General features: G+C 41.3%; 1 protein-coding gene across 4 annotated transcripts in view; it reads left to right on the forward strand.

The window, feature by feature from the left end:
• The window catches only part of diaph3 (diaphanous-related formin 3), a 468,447-nt gene that overhangs the window by 327,203 nt on the left and 123,985 nt on the right, over positions 1-17,259 (forward strand). For all 4 annotated transcript variants that reach the window (XM_017699480.2, XM_017699484.2, XM_017699482.2 and 1 more), the window contains one exon: positions 8,112-8,247. In XM_017699480.2, coding sequence (XP_017554969.1) covers positions 8,112-8,247 — 136 coding nt within the window. The remainder of the gene's footprint in view (positions 1-8,111; positions 8,248-17,259) is intronic.

The following is a 17,259-nucleotide window of genomic DNA, read 5'->3' on the forward strand; positions in this document are numbered from 1 at the left end:
CGCACCATTTAGCTTTCCTCACCAACTGTTGGCTGGTTTAGACACACATCGCTAAAACAAATGCAGGTTGAGGTGCCGAGAGGTAAAGCGTATGCAGACCTGTAGGCCCGTTTTGAGCCTCATAGCAACCTAATATAGTTCTTGAAAACCACAGTGCCACACATCATCAATGTGACCTTATGGAATGTCATGATAGATTCTGTTCGATGTAAGACTATATTATTATTATTTAAATGATTTACTCATTTATTGTAAGTAAGGCAATGAGGAAAATAGGCAGGCCCCCCCTTCAAGTCGAGGCCTGGACATGGCTTGCACATGTGTGTTGGGCCACACTGTGTATCATTTAATCACTGTGAATGAAAAAGCAGAGTAAGCTCTGCGCTAATGGTGTGTAGGAGTGTTTTGCTCCTTGATGCTTAGTGGTCATTTGGTGGAGATGGATAGTACAGGCAGAGGAGTTTCCCCAGCCTCTGCTGTGTGTGTGGGATTCACTCTCCAGCCCTCATCAGTCATCTCCACACGCACGCTCACACACAGAGTTGCTGACCAGTGGCTAACAGCAAGGCTGGTTAACGAGCGCTTGAGCGAGCAAATCTGTGTATCTTTTTGTCTTATCACAATGGGCTTCGTCCAAGCCTGTATTGACATGCATATTGTCCCAGATATTAAAAAAAAAAAAAGCTTTTAACTTCTAGTCAGAATTTAAAAAGTCAGTTTGACACAACTCACAAGCTGTAAATGGCAGTGGATGTTTTGAAATAATGTATTAATTTTTTAAGATTACAGATAAATGAGTTAAAATAATTAACCACAGTGATCATGCTATTTTTGTATAGTTAATCATGAATAATTGCACCTGTCTTATTTGCTCAAATTTGACCCTAAAGAAAGAAATGTTTTCCATTAAAAATGATTATATTGCATTTAATTTGCATTACAGTTGTTTGCAAGACTAACACATCATCTACGGGGGAACACACTTCTGCTCGTTTTAATGCACAGTTACTGTTTATTTGCTGGATAATAAAGCATAAAATATTCTGTGCAAAAGTTGTTGCACTTTTTGTATTTATGTTGTATTTTTTTCCAATTTGTTAAGCTATTTTGCAGTAAGTTTGTTACTTTCAGTAATTCCGTGGTATTATTTGAACGCAGAGAATGCAACAGTGGCCACATATTCCGTCTTATGTGTGGTTCTAGGAGCTTTTATACCACTATGCTATGTGTAGTTTCAAGGGGAACTGTAGTTTTCCAGTTTGCTGCTCTTAATGTGTGTGTGTGTGTGTGTGTGTGTGTGTGTGTGTGTGTGTGTGTGTGTGTGTGTGTGTGTGTGTGTGTGTGTGTGTGTGTATATGCAGTCTCATCACTGCATGTGGCGACCCAAACCTGTTGGAGAGCATTAAGTGACATTAAGCAGACACTGTATTTTGTCCATCTAAGAAGCCTATTATTATTACCGTATGTCTGGAAAGGGTCAGTCCAGGAATCAGAATAAGGGACTCATAAGCCGCTGGCCCACCCAACGGCATGTGGACATGTGAACACTTCTGCAGCCCAAAACCTTTTCATTGCCAGCAGCAACTGGGCCAGGCTTTGTAGAGGCTCAAGTGAGCAGTCTGGAATTGTATGAGTACTTCAGAGTCCCATTTGCTCAATACAGAAGTGGTGAAGTTCCTGCTGAGCAGATTATTATATCTGAGACCATGCACACGCAAAACATTATCCCAATTTGAATGAATGAAAATTACTGTGCCTCTGGTGAGGCCAGCCTGGACATAATGGTCCCATACACTGGGTCAGATGTGCGCTATTCTGGGCTCTAGCTGCTTCTTAAATGCTGTCCCGTGATGCCTCTTCTACAGTCAGCCTGCTCCATTGATGTTGGAGCTATGTGTGGCCGACATCAGGAGCACTATACCATTGACTTCCCTGTCAGCCACTGAGCAGATCAGACCTTGCTGCCCAGAGCCTTCTGGATAAGAGCCACATGTCTGAAGTACCATAAATTGATGAAACAGCTAGTGCACAATTGTGCCATCTCCATTCCGTCACCCCGCTGAGAACCTGGTTCAGGACACCAGCAACATCACCTTCTGTGGAGGGGGCATGATGATGGCTACAAGTGATTTGATGATCTCTCTGATACAGATGGAGTGGGGTTTTTTTCCATCTGTGGTGAAGAGTGACATTTCTCAGGTTGTGGACCTTACTGTGGTCTTACTGCTGCTAAAAATAACTACACCACAAGTTTATACATTACCAGAAATTTGAGATGTCCCAATCTGACTTTGAAAGATCTGCATCATAGCCATTCAAGGAATGTTTTAATGGATCAGTCAGTCAATGTAATGATTTTACTACCCCAGCCCCATTGTTGTCAGTGGATGCGTTTTTATACTTTCTCTAGACTTGTTTTGCCTGCTGTTATCACTCTACCGCTCCTGGTTGTAACCTTTCTCAGCTGGGTCCTGTCTCGCAAAGCAGAATTTCTCGCTTAGCCTAACTTTAGGCTTAGTTCGATCTAATCTGGACTTTTCTGTGTCATGATGATTCGCTTTTGACTAACTATGCTATAATGGAAACTTATGCTGCAAACCTAATCTGCTCCAGGGGTAAGTTAAATTTAGAATAGCTCTTGGACCAATCAGGTCCAACAGTCTCCTGACAGGTAGATCCGCCTGGTCCTTTTTGGATCATCGTGACGTTTGTAGTAAAAATCACATGAAGAATATTGTTTTGTTTTTTGTTTTTTAGTTGAAGTAAATCATTCTACATATATACACTGCTCAAAAAAAATAAAGGGAACACTCAAATAACACATCCTAGATCTGAATGAATGAAATATTCTCATTGAATACTTTGTTCTGTACAAAGGTGTATGTGCTGACAACAAAATCACACAAAAATCATCAATGGAAATCAAATTTATTAACCGATGGAGGCCTGGATTTGGAGTTACACACAAAATTAAAGTGGAAAAACACTACAGGCTGATTCAACTTTGATGTAATGTCCTTAAAACAAGTCAAAATGAGGCTCAGTATTGTGTGTGGCCTCCACGTGCCTGTATGACCTCCCTACAACGCCTGGGCATGCTCCTGATGAGGTGGCCACCAACTCCTGGACAGTCTGTGGTGCAATGTGGCGTTGGTGGACGGAACGAGACATGACGTCCCAGATGTGCTCAATCAGTGGCGAATTTGCCAATCCTGGTGTTTTCTGGAAAATGCCAAGCGTCCTGCACGGTGTTGGGCTGTGAGCACAACCCCCATCTGTGGACGTCGGGCCCTCATACCATCCTCATGGAGTCGGTTTCTAACCGTTTGTGCAGACACATGCACATTTGTGGCCTGCTGGAGGTCATTTTGCAGGGCTCTGGCAGTGCTCCTCCTGGTTCTCCTTGCATAAAGGGTAGCGGTCCTGCTGCTGGGTTGTTGCCCTCCTACGGCCTCCTCCACGTCTCCTGGTGTACTGGCCTGTCTCCCTGTAGCGCCTCCAGCCTCTGGACACTACGCTGACAGACACAGCAAACCTTCTTGCCACAGCTCACATTGTTGTGCCATCCTGGATGAGCTGCACTACCTGAGCCACTTGTGTGGGTTGTAGAGTCCGTCTCATGCTACCAGGAGTGTGAAAGCACCACCAACATTCAAAAGTGACCAAAACATCAGCCAGAAAGCAGAAAGGTACTGAGAAGTGGTCTGTGGTCCCCACCTGCAGAACCACTCCTTTATTGAGTGTGTCTTGCTAATCGCTAATAATATCCACCTGTTGTCTATTCCATTTGCCCAACAGCTGTGAAATTGATTGTCAATCAGTGTTGCTTCCTAAGTGGCTTCCTAAGAGTTATATTGTGTTGTTTAAGTGTTCATTTTTTTGAGCAATATATATATATATATATATATATATATATATATATATGTATATATATATATATATATATATATATATATATATATATATATATATGCTAAGAATATAAAGTAATTATTACTTTAATAAGCACTAACACAGTGGCAATGGCAACTGCATTACTTTTTACTGTAATAAATGTACGTTTTTTTCCTTTACTATAAAACAAGATGCTCAACCCATATTTCACACCTCATTCTCATACTTTCATGTACACATATACAAGGATTATTTACAGCCTGCATATCTTTAACAGAGGAAGCTGTCAATCACCTTCATAGTTCCATTTGTTAGGTTTCGTGAAGCTGAAACTTATTCAGGATATATATATATATATATACATATTAGTGGTAAGAAATTTCAAGATAAAAGGAGTATAGCACTTCTGTTAGAGCAACTTAATGACAGAAAATGGCAATTATTGGATCTCTCAGTATTAAAGCATTTGCATGATTAAAAATGATTGGAATGTTACAACCAAAACCTTGTTTATATTCAACTGGATATATGAATAACTGGAGCATGTTCCAGGTCAGCATGGTGCTGCGGAACAGTGAGTTCTACCATAGCCTGGGTTTTATAAAAAACTGACAATGGCAGCAACTCTTCACCTGTCTCCTAATGAAAGCTTGGCGTCTCTTGTCCTTAAGCGTGATCCATTTGAACGTTATTACATCAGTGTTCTTGTTCTTTCCCTCATACTTGCATTGATACTGATGTGCATGCGTTGGCTGTTCACACTTCACTGCTTCCCCCTCTCCTAATTCTGATGAAAACACTCAAAGCAGTGGGCGAGAGCGAGGCCCGGGCATGGAGCTGGGGGCAGGAAAGCTGCTTTAAGGTGATTTAGAGGCATCTGTCCCACCATCCACTGCCTTCCTATGGATTTACTGCGATAGCGGAAGACTGTGGCCATAACCCCGCACAAGCTGCGGGGAATAAGCGCCATTAATGTTATCGTATAAGTTATACCACGTCTGCACACAATGTCAATACTCATATATCCAGCTTAATAAAAGACACGAGTGTGGAAGCCTGGATCTTTTAGATCTTTAAGCCACATAGCGAATATATAACTGTGCAGGTTGGTGCTGGAGACTTGGAGAAGACTTTCAATTCACAGTCAGTTATAAGATGAGGATGAGTGAGTGGTATTGAAATGCTTTTGAGGAATTTGAGACCTCGATAAGACACACACATGGCATTAAAGGAGGTGGGAGAGTGGAATGATTGCCAGCTTTCATGGCAGCAGAATGCACATCTTAAAGGAATTTTCCAACGTTTTTCAGCCTAATCTCTGAATACCATATCTGTAGTGTACGCTCGATTACCCCAATCCACAGAGAATAATTTGAGCTTTTCCCTGTACTTTGAGCAAAACCCTGTTGACTTCAAATGCACTTATAAGCCATTGGGCAGTTCCAGAAATATGTCAGTAAAGGTTTATGGAAAGTATGTAATTTTGTATAAGATTTTCACCAATGTTTTCAGTCAGTGGTATTTGTAAATTAGTATTTAAATCTGTATGTTTAATTCTTTCAGTCTGAGATATGTTTTCCAGTGGGGATGTGCACATTTGGGGTGCCAGTATTCAGTATATTTGTATTTCATCACATGAACACCTAGAAAATATTTAGACAAACAGTGCAATGAAGCTGTGACTTTGTTCTAATTGAATAGTAAAACATGAATATTTTGCTTATATTTCAAAGTGAAAGTGCATTCACATTATCTCAGCAAAAAGATTTTGCATGCGTCTTGTCCGTTTGCTTTCAGCGTTTAGTTGTAGCCTAGCTGTTAGCTGTTAGCTCATCTTAGCTCTTATCCCACTGCTATTCTTGGATAACAAAAATTAGTTTCCTTTACATGACACAACAATTTTCTGCCGTCATTAAAAAGCAAAGCACAGCTCTACATCAATTTCAGTCTTTTTTCTTTTTTGCCAGTTTTTTTCTTCTCCATGGTTAACTGGATAGCCATTCAAAAATCTCACATTGTCTAAATGCACAGTCCTCTTCCAGGGACAACAATTTGTGGCAATATGTTACACATATGTTAACATAGTGCTATGAATGTACAGAGATTCCTAATAGGAGACAATAAGGAACAAAACATAAAAATAACATGTTTAAAACAAATTCAAATTCTGTCCTTTCCATTGTATGGAAGTTTATAATGCACCAACCAACAGAAATGCTTCAGAATAAAACTTCATGTTAATTTACAGTTAAAGGTAAGAATGTTTTTGCCTGCTTCTGTAAAGTTACTAACCTCCCACCATTTACTCCACAATTTAGTCATATCCAATTCCACCCACTGGTTATGAATCCCCCAAACACATGATACTGCCAGCTCTAGGAGGGCGAAGGCTAGAACAAGCTTTCACTGAGACCTGTAAAGCCAACCGATGCATCTTTTTGAACTGCCGCTAACGCAGCATTAACATTGGACAGCCAAACACGCTCGGAGGAAAGCGCCAAATGCCAGTTCTGTTATGTCAGGTAACAGACGCCTGCGCTGACTGCCATTGCTCTGCATGATGGAGGGGGGGAGGGGGTGCATCTTACTCACCCAGAGAGTGAGGCCAATTTTGCCCTCTTGGGCTCTTGGCCATGAATGATTGTAGCATCACCAAGGATTGAACTCACAATCTCCTGATGATAGGGTCAACGCTCAGACAGTTGTGCCATTCGGGGGCCTGTAAAGTTTCCATTTTGGAGATATATTTTTTCATTTTTGGACAGTGATGGTTTGCTTTTTACTGTGTATAAAAGTTGCATTAAACTTCATAGCATTGGTTTAAATAAAACATTCTCTCAAGTCTGTCTCATCCAAAACTACTATTAGGATGTAATGAGTATAATTGCAAATTTGCACAATGTAGTCATGCATTTTAACCGTTAACTCACGGAATTTAGCAGCTGGCCATCGGATTCTGTTATGAGCGAGCTTTGAATTTATGGGTTTTCTGTTCTTTTTGAAGTACCGGGAAAAAGCCTAAATTATCAGTCATGGTAATAGACCATGCAGTACAGAGATGGATAGATAGGTAGGTAGGTAGGTAGGTAGGTATTGAAAAGATAGAGATTAGGTAAAAAAAAAAAGCACCAAGACATTATCATTACTGTATGGATTGTTGGGCAAATGAGAATTACTGCTGAAACTTTTCTTTTGTACCTTCAGCTAATCTGTCAGTGGTACAGAGTGTGTAATCTTGCTCCTTTGCCTTGTGATGCTTTTCCAAGGCGGAGTGTCCAGGAGACAACCCTGCCATTGGCGTTATGTACTTGTAACCATGAGAGGCTTTTATAAAGCGTGAACATGCACAGATTTCATGTCTGTGTGTTTGACACCTTTCAGGCATTTTCAGACCCACTTATTCTTTTTCTCGTTTTGTGGACCATCCTTTATGTCTATGCCAGATGTGTAATTTTCAGAGCTCTACATGGTGTATTTAAAAACGCAACCAACAATGACATCTCAGCTTTTAGAGAGCTTCAAGAGAGAGGAGAAACTAAAGTAGAGAAGAGAACACATGGAAGGCCGGGGTGACCGTGCCCTAATGATGTTTTTCAGGTTTGCTTCTTTTTTCCTCCTGATTGCCTTTATTCTCACACATAGAAAACTCTCATCTCAGGGAAAAACAGGCATTACGAATTTCTAACAAGCCTCTCCAATGGCTAATGGCTTAAGAAGAAAGGAAAGAAAGGGAGGTGGGGGAAAAATACGCTCTGTACTTACCCCTCAGATTTTCTTGGAAATATTTTAAAGTGGTCCTAGGCTGTCAGAATCACAGAAAAGAGTGACTGTGCTAATGAGATCCCTCTTACTCTCCCTCTCACTTTCAACAGCCTCTCTACTCTCTTCTTCATTGCGTTCTCTTCTCTGCTTCTTTCGTTTGCCCTCTTTCTTTCAGTTTCTCCTGCTCGTATTGCTAAGTGTCCAAACAATGTTCTGCTCCTGCTCACATTGCCTTTGCTACCTTCACTGTGACCTTCCACGCTTCTTGCTTTTCACTTATCTCTCTCTTGGTTGGCTCGAGCTTGTCCAAGATTGTGAACGGATCGTGCTCCGTGGGCTATGCGCCAATGAGCTCATCTGGGATTGTCTGACATGTATGTTTGTCTGTCTGCTTGTGTTTCTGTCTGGCTGTCAGCATCTCAATGTCATCTCTCTTTCTCTCTCTTCCCCTCCAGCAAGCGGTGAAGGAGAATGGGCGGAGGCGGGAGGCGGAGGAGAAGCAGAGGAGAGCGAGGGCAGCCAAAGAGAAGGCAGAGCGTGAGAAGCAGGAGCGGCAGCAGAGGAAGAAAAGGCTGTTGGAAGTCAATGCAGGTAAAAACTGTGCAATTTTCACATTCACATCACATGAATATGCAGCAAAAGAGAACGTGGGAAGGAAAGTGAAAAGAGGGCCTGGTGTGATCAACTGTGTGTAGTATTCTGAGTGCATGTCACTTGGGGAAGCAGGAGGGTGAGACTTGGAATTATCAGGTCATCAGTATAAAGTCTTTTCTTTACTGTTACCAAAGACTCTGCGTTCAGCAAGTATGAGCTTCCCTTTGTGCCAACATTTTCAGGACAAAAGTGTCCTGACTTGGTAAAAAAATGGGCTACAGGGAGTACAACGAAAACTGAAATGGCTTTGTGAGATATTTTTTTTAAAGCTGCATGTGGTTATTTTTTACTTTTATTTATTTATTTATTTAATACCAGCCATTAGGGGTGTACTTTGTGTACTTCTGGTGCCGGTCCCAAGCCCGGATAAATGGTGAGGGTTGCGTCAGGAAGGGCATCCCGCGTACAATTTATGCCAAAATTATCATGCAGATCACAAATATGATTGCCATACCGGATCAGTCGAGGCCCGGGTTAACAACGACCGCCTCCGGTGCTGTTTACCAGCAGTGTGCCAGTGGAAATTGGACTACTTTAGGTCGAAGACCATTAAAGAGGAGAGGAGGAAGGCGGGTTAGAAGGCAGCGAGAGAGAAGGAAAGGCAGGAGTGTGGAGGTTAGAGTAGGGACTCTGAATATAGGGACAATGACTGGTAAAGGCAGAGAGCTTGCAGACATGATGGAGAGAAGGAAGATAGATATTCTGTGTGTTCAGGAGACCAGATGGAAAGGAAGCAAGGCCAGGAACATTGGAGGTGGATTCAAACTGTTCTATCATGGTGTAGAGAGGAAAAGAAATGGAGTAGGGATTATCCTAAAGAAACAGCTTGTTAAAAGTGTTCTGGGTGTAAAGAGAGTGTCAGACAGGATCATGAGCCTGAAGTTGGAGGTTGATGGTGTAATTTTCAATGTGGTCAGTTCATATGCACCACAGGTTGGTTGTCAGTTAGAGGAGAAAGAGGAATTTTGGAGTAAGATGGATGAAGTGGTAGATGGTGTCCCTACAGTGGAGAGATTAGTGATTGGTGCAGACTTCAATGGACATGTTGGTGAAGGAAACAGAGGGGAGGTGCTGGGTATGTATGGTGTGAAAGACAGAAATGTGGAAGGTCAGATGGATGTAGATTTTGCAAAGAGAATGGAAATGGCTGTGGTGAACATGTATTTTCAGAAGAGGGAAGAACACAGGGTGACATACAAGAGTGGAGGGTGGTGCACACAGGTGGATTGTATCCTTAGCAGGAGATGCCACCTAAAGGAGATTGGAGATTGTAAAGTGGTGCCAGGGGAAAGTGTAGCAAGGCAGCATAGGGTGGTTGTCTGTAGAATGAGATTAGAAACAAAGAGGAGGAAGAGAGTGAAGACAGAGCCAAAGATTAGATGGTGGAAGCTGAAGGAGGAGGATGGTTGCATGCAGTTCAGGGAAAAATTGCAACAGGCCCTTGGGGGCAGTGAGGAGCTACCTGAGGACTGGAAAACTACAGCTAAGGTGGTGAGAGAAACTGGCAAGAATGTGTTGAATGTTTCGTCTGGTCAGAGGAAAGAAGACAAGGAAAGTTGGTGGTGGAATGAGGAAGTCCAGGAGAGTATTCAGAAGAAGAAGGCAGACAGAAAAAGTGGGATAACCAGAGAGATGAAGGAAGTAGGCAGGAGTACTGTGAGGCTAGTCGCATAGCAAAAAGAATGGTGGCAAAGGCAAAGGCTCAGGCCTATGATGAGCTGTATGAGAGGCTGGACAGTAAAGAAGGAGTAAAGGACTTGTATCGTTTGGCTAAACAGAGAGATATAGCTGGAAAGGATGTACAGCAGGATAGGCTGATAAAGGATAGAGAGGGAAATGTACTAGTGAGTGAACAGAGAGTGTTGAGAGGTGGAAGTGAGGGCAGCTTTAAAAAGGATGAAGAATGGAAAGGCAGTTGGTCCAGATGATATACCTGTGGATGTATGGAGATGTTTAGGAGAGAAGGCAGTGGACTTTTTAACCAGGTTGTTTAACAAAATCCTGAAGAGTGAGAGGATGCCTGATTAAGATTAAGAGACCCTTATTAGTCCCACAACTAATTTCACCTCCGCATTTAACCCATCTGTGAAGTGAAACACCACATACACTCTAGTGAGCACACACACACTAGGGGGCAGTGAGCACACTTGCCCAGAGCGGTGGGAAGCCCAATCCGCAGCGCCCGGGGAGCAGTTGGGGGTTAGGTGTCTTGCTCAAGGACACCTCAGTCATGTGCTGTCAGCTCTGGGGATCAAACCGGCGACCTTCAGGTCACAAGGCTGGATCCCTAACCTCCACGACTGCCAATGAGTGGAGAAGTAGTGTATTGGTCCCCATTTTTAAGAACAAGGGTGATGTGCAGAGCTGCAGTAACTACAGAGGTATAAAGTTGATGAGCCACACCATGAAGGTATGGGAAAGAGTTGATGAAGCAAGGCTAAGGCAAGAGGTTCAGATCAGTGAGCAGCAGTTTGGTGTCATGCCCAGAAAGAGTACCACAGATGCAATTTTTGCGTTGAGAGTGTTCGTAGAGAAGTACAGAGAAGGTCAGAAGGAGCTACATTGTGTCTTTGTGGATCTAGAGAAGGCATGTTAGGGTGGTGCAGGACATGTATGAGGATAGTGAGACAGTGGTGAGGTGTGCGGTTGGAGTGACAAATGGTTTCAAGGTGAAGATAGGGTTACATCAATGATCAGCTTTGAGCCCCTTCTTGTTTGCAATGGTATGTTTGCAGATGACATTGTAATCTGTGGTGAGAGTAGAGAACAGGTGGAAGAGAATCTGGAGAGGTGGAGGTTTGCACTGGAGAGGAGAGGACTGAAGACGGAATACATGTGTGTGAATGAGAGGGAGGCAGGTGGAAAGGTGAAGATGCAAGGAGTAGAGGTCGTAAAGGTGGATGACTTCAAATATCTTGGGTCAACCATCCAGAGCAATGGACAGTGCAAAAAAGAGGTGAGGAAGAGGGTGCAGGCAGGATGGAGTGGGTGGAGACGGATGTCAGAGCTGATGTGTGACAGAAGGATAGCAGCAAGAGTGAAAGGGAAGGTTTATAAGACAGTAGTGCGTCCTGCTATGATGTATGGTTTGGAGACTGGCGGAGATGAAGATGCTGAGATTTTCGTTGGGAGTGACAAGGATGGACAATATTAGAAATGAGCAGATCAGACAGTGAAGGTGGAGCAGTTTGGAGATAAAGCCAGAGAGGCCAGGTTGAGATGGTTTGGACATGTGTTGTGGAGGAATAGTGGATATATTGGGTAAAGAATGTTGGAGATGGAGCTGCCGGGTAGAAGGAGAAGAGGTAGATCTCAGAGAAGGTTTATGGATGTGGAGAAGGTGGACATGGAGATGGTTGGTGTGAAAGTAGAGGAGGCAATGGATAGGGCAAGATGGAGGCAGATGATCCGCTGTGGCAACCCCTAAAGGGAGCAGCCGAAAGAAGAAGAAGAAGATTTATTTATTTATTTAAATTGAAACAACAGGTCATGTTTCAAACAGAGAGAGAACTCAGCTCCCTGGCATACGCAGTTTATACACTCCCCACCCACCAGCTTAACCCCTTCAAACTCACATTACATAAACGGTGTATCCAGTATGCAAAATATACCCTGATATATGGGGATTTCTTATGTTAACTTGTTGCTTATGCTAGCAGCAAAATGTTTGGTTTAACAATTTTTCTTCTAGAAATTTTTTTTTTTTTTTAATAAACATTAACTCAGATATTACACATAATCTCTATTGTCTTTGGTTTGAGAAATAAGAAACAGTTCCACACTTTCCACCAAACTCTTGGAAAATTGGGCAAGTTTTCAGATTTACAAATGTGCAGCAGCATATTGTAAAAGCATCCTGGGTCTGGTTTCAGTTGCTAGGCTATGAAGAATTTTGATTTGGAGACGTTCAGGGGGTCCAAGAGGTTAATTAGGGAGTCCCAGACCCCCCAGAACTCCTATATTTCTTACTTTGGGTGTATCCTCAACCCAACCGGGACTACAGAACCATCCATAGTAGATATAGGCAATAGGTAACTTTGAACAGAGACGCACATTTAGTAACCTTAAGCAGGCACTCCTTCTAGCAGCTAAACAGTGTTAGCTCAGTTATTACAGGCAGCCTACCTCAGCTCAGGTTTTCTGTTTCTGTCAAGTATCCACAAAAACATTGTGTATACTGATTGAAAAGTCCTTCTTAATGAAGTTTCAATGCTAAATGTTGTGTGGTAGATGTGGTAGTGCAAATATAGTTCAATATCTCTGGAATTACAACACAAAATGATTCCATGTTGTGACCCTTTATTTAGAGCTCTGGAAAATAGACTGTTTTACAGCCAGACTGGTCCTCTTTGAGATTCAAGTCCTGTATGAAGCCATGTGTGTGTGGTTCAAATGAGTGATTGAGTATGAAATTTAGGTGTTACTGCCACCATGGACTCCAGGCAGAAATTTAAGCCTCTGTATGCAGAGTTTGAACAGAATATGCTGAAATTTTCACCACAGTTGAGATAAATAGAGCTCAGAATTATTTGTTACGAACTAGCATGAGTAGAGCTACCTGTTGCTTTTTATTACTCACTTTAAAAGCAAGAGGCAGGAACTCATTTAATTAAGGACACTTTTGAAAGTAAGGTAGCTTGGTCTAGTCCAGCATGCTGCAAACATATTCATTTAAAACATCATTTCAACAAGTCAGTTCCTGCTTAAGGACCCTCACTCATAAATGATTGGCAGACTGTTTCCTGCAAAAACTGTTGCAACAACTGGTTTCACTGATTGCTATGGTCCCCTGTCACTGCTTTGCTTGCCTTAGTTTGAGAACACTTGGACTAAAGTACAAAGCTTAAAGAGCCCTGGCACTTAGTTTGTCTTTTAAATAGTTAACTCATTTTGGGTGGCTTACTGTATGTTGTGGTTATATAGACTGATTTATATCAAATGTTTTTCTATTGAAAATACAGTTTTTTCATTATATCCAAAAATGTGATTTGTGAGGCCCCTTGTAGCAACGTAGTTTTGTATGTCACAAATGAGCTTCAACCTATTAGCATTCTAAAATATACTAAGTATGCCAATGGGAGGATGCGCAAGAGGCCAGAGCTTGGACTCCAAGTGACGACAAGCTGCTAAAGCCAAACCAGTGTAGTCAAATATCAAAATTAAACAAAATTCCCTTTGCTAATATTTCCCGCTCTTCTTTGGGATATGCTGCATAATTCTGTCTGTTTAGAGTCTGATTCTGAGGATCACAGTGCAGTTCCAGTGCTTCAGATATGGTATCACGCCCTTACAGAGACACTGAACTGTGATGAAAGCATGAATCGTGGGAGGCAGGAGTGAATCTATGAATATTGTAGGAGTTGATTGAGCTTGTTGTGTGCAACAGTAATGAAAAAGGCTGTTCAGCATTTCTACACACACATACTCAAGCATCCATGAAAGGCAATAAGCAGCTATCTAAATGACTGAGTGGTGGAGGTAATAGAATAAAAAGAAGAGGAAATGATATTTGTGCTGTGATTTGGTTAGAGGATCAACCAGTCACAGTATCAGCAAAAACAATTTCCCTATTCTCTGTGCTGACGAGGCCTGTATTGCAATAAGATGAGCTATAACATCTGATCGACTGATACATACACAAATCCATCCATTCATTCATCCATCTAGTTATCTAGCCACTTATTCCTTTATTTATTTGCAAATGTCAATTTCAAAAAAGTTGGGATAGTATATGAAAAGCAAATTAATACCGAAAGCCATTTGAACCATTACACTTTGAACTGTATTTAAACAAAAGCGATACAAAGACATTTAATGTTTTACCTCATCATCATTCATTGTTTTTTCATGTGTTTTTTTTTTTAATCTACATAGTTTTATTGTGTAAGTGATGCCTTTAGTACATTCCAAATAGGGTGAGTAAGGAGCAGTTGAAGACAAGGAATGTTGTGAAATATTCAAAAAAAACAACTTGAACAGCTGCACTCATGCTTGAGGATAAAAGGAGCATCTAGGAAAGGCCTAGTCCTGTATAAGCAAGCATGGGTCAAAGCACAAAATGCGTCAACAAATAATACAACAGTTTAAAAACAACATTACTTAGCAAGCAGCTTTACTATTGCAAAGATTTTAAGTATTTCATTCTCTACAGTGCATAACATCAACAAAGGATTCAAGGAATCTGGAGAAATCTGTATATGTGAAGCCCATGGTAGAATAACACATCTGATTCCTCTTTCGATCCCTCCGATGGCATTACAGTTAAAAACAGGCCTGCTGCTGTCAGGGATATCACCACACGATTTTGAGAAGACTTTGACAAACTGTTGTCAGTAAACAGCATTCATTGCTACATTCACAAATGCAAGTTAAGGCTGTACTGTACATATCGGAAGTAATGTATCAGCAATGTCCAGAAACTTCTCTAGGCTCCAACTCATCTGAAATGGACTGATACACAGTGGAAAGTGTATTGTGGTCTGATGAGTCAACCGTTTATGTTGTTTCTGGAAATAATGGACATCATGTTCTCTAGGCTGGTAACACCCTGATTGTTACTAGTGTAAAGTTAAATGGACAGGGTCTGTCATGGTATGTTATGGCACTGTCAGCACCATCAAATATATACACATTGTGGAGCAACATATGCTGCCTTCGAGATGACGTCCAGAAGGGGAGTTGATGCTTATTTCAACGTGACAACATTAAGCCACATTCTGTATGTGTTACAACTGGCCTGCCTACAGGGGTAGAGGGTTAATAAGGTAAAACACCAAATATCATGTTTTTCAATTGAGTATTGGTCAGAGATTAATACTCTGATCTTTTGGATTTGTGTTTTATTAGTATTTTACATACTGACTCAAATTTTTGGAATTAAGGTCTGTGTTTATTGTCTGTATTGCATGCACAAGACAGAATGGGTGTGCTCAGAATTCACATGGAGAACAACAATTGTAAGCCAAAAAAAAAAAACAAACTTGTAAGCAAACTTGAACTTCTGAAATTCCAGTTAATGCATTTTGGTGGGAGTAGTTAAGAATTTCAGGTTTTGTGTAGTGATGGTATATCACATCAGGGCACACAGAGAGAGCAGATTAATGCCAATGTTTGGTCAGAATTTGAATATAAAGAAAGTAAATCAGCTGAGGTAGATTAGAAGGCTCTGTACTTATATGCTAGAGATAGACGGAGAGAGAAAGTTTGTATGTATTTTCAAAGCAGGCTAATCCTCAGTAGAAATGAGTCAAGGTTTTGTAAAGGACAGTCAGTGAAGCTTCAATGATTCTGCTCAGCTCTTTTTAAATCAGATTCCAGCAGTTCTGTCCTTCCTTGAGAATAGATTCTGTTGAATGCCATTGAGTGAAAGGAAGCTTGCACTGAACAAAATGAATGATTTGCCGGTTTATTGATATACTGCACCAACCACTGTTATGCCTTAGATGTAATCAAATGAGATATTTGAGCTGTCATACATACAGGGCAAAATTTGAAAGATGATTGTGCTGTTTATGTGAAATGTATAGATTTTATGATTTTGATTATGATTTTATTTGTTTATTTATTTATTTTTTTGGGGGCGGGGGGGATGAGCAGAAAATTCTGAGGGAGAATCCCCCTTCCTCTGCAGGAAGGTATAAAGCAGATACTTGTGCACTCAGGTACTTGTTTTTTTTCATATCACCTGATGATAAAGCAGCTAATGGCTTTAAATAAGTTCTTTCATTCTTGTTTGTTACTATATGACATTGTGTAGTTTAAACCAGTTCTATTTCATGGTGAAGTGAGCTAACATTAAGGGGCCCATCATGGAAAACTTTCCCACCTGTTTTTTTTTTTTTTTTTTTTTTGAAAATTAGAGTGTGGTATAGTATGTGTTAAAGTTTCTAAACATACTTTTTAATCACCAGTCCATGAAATCTATACAGGGAAGCTAAGCTGCAGAAGCTCTCTGTTTTATTCAGTCTCATTGCCACAGCTGTATATAATCAAGCACCTATCCATGCATTCTGCCTTTACAAACATTTGTGAAAGAACGAGTCTTTTAAAGAGCTCACTGAATTTGAGTTTGGTACTGTTGCAGGAAGTTTTTTCCCTCCTAGATATTCCACGACCAACTGTGGTATTATTAAAAAGTGGCGGCAACTCAGCCACAAAGTGGCAGACCATGGGACGTTGCTGAGGCACATGAGTGCATAAAAGTCGTCAGTTTCAGTTTTGCTTTGGCATTAAAATCAGCGCAAAAACTGTGTGCTGTAAGCTTCATGGTATAGATTTCCATGGGTGAGCAACTTCATGCAAACCTTACATCACCAAGCACATTGGATGGAATTGTGTTAAGCATGCCACCACTGGACTCTGGAGCAGTGGAAACTCTTTGGAGTGACAAATGCTTCTCTATCTGGCAGTCTGAATGGCAGGAGAATGCTACTTGCTTGTCTCCATTGTGGAGGAAGGATAATGCCATGGGGTTGGTTTTCAGGGGTTGGCCTAGGCCCCTTCCAGTGAAGGTAAATCTTAATGCCTCAGCAAACTATACCAGGATGTTTTGGTTGATTGTATGCTTCCAACTTTGTGGGAACAGTTTGGGGAATACCTTTTTGTGTTGCAGCATGACTGTGCCCTAGTCCACAAAGTCATGGCTGGATAAGTGGGTCAGTGAACACTTTTGATATGAACTAGGTGATGTAGTGTCTCTCAAACGCTGGTTGAATGGGCTAAAATTGCTACAGACACACTCCAAAATGTTGTAGAAAGCTTCCCAGAAGAGCTGCAAATGGGGACCAACTCCATATTAATTTTAATAATTAACCAACTCCTATGGTTTTAGCTGTCATAAAAGCTCCTGTCAGTGTAATGTTTGTGTCCCAATACTTTTGTCCTTATAGTGTGTGTTTGTGTATGTGTGTGGATTTAATCCAGTAGGTGGCGCTACATATTGTCACTGCA

This window comes from Pygocentrus nattereri, chromosome 15 (genome assembly GCF_015220715.1).
Source record: "Pygocentrus nattereri isolate fPygNat1 chromosome 15, fPygNat1.pri, whole genome shotgun sequence".
In the NCBI taxonomy this organism is placed as follows: domain Eukaryota; kingdom Metazoa; phylum Chordata; class Actinopteri; order Characiformes; family Serrasalmidae; genus Pygocentrus; species Pygocentrus nattereri.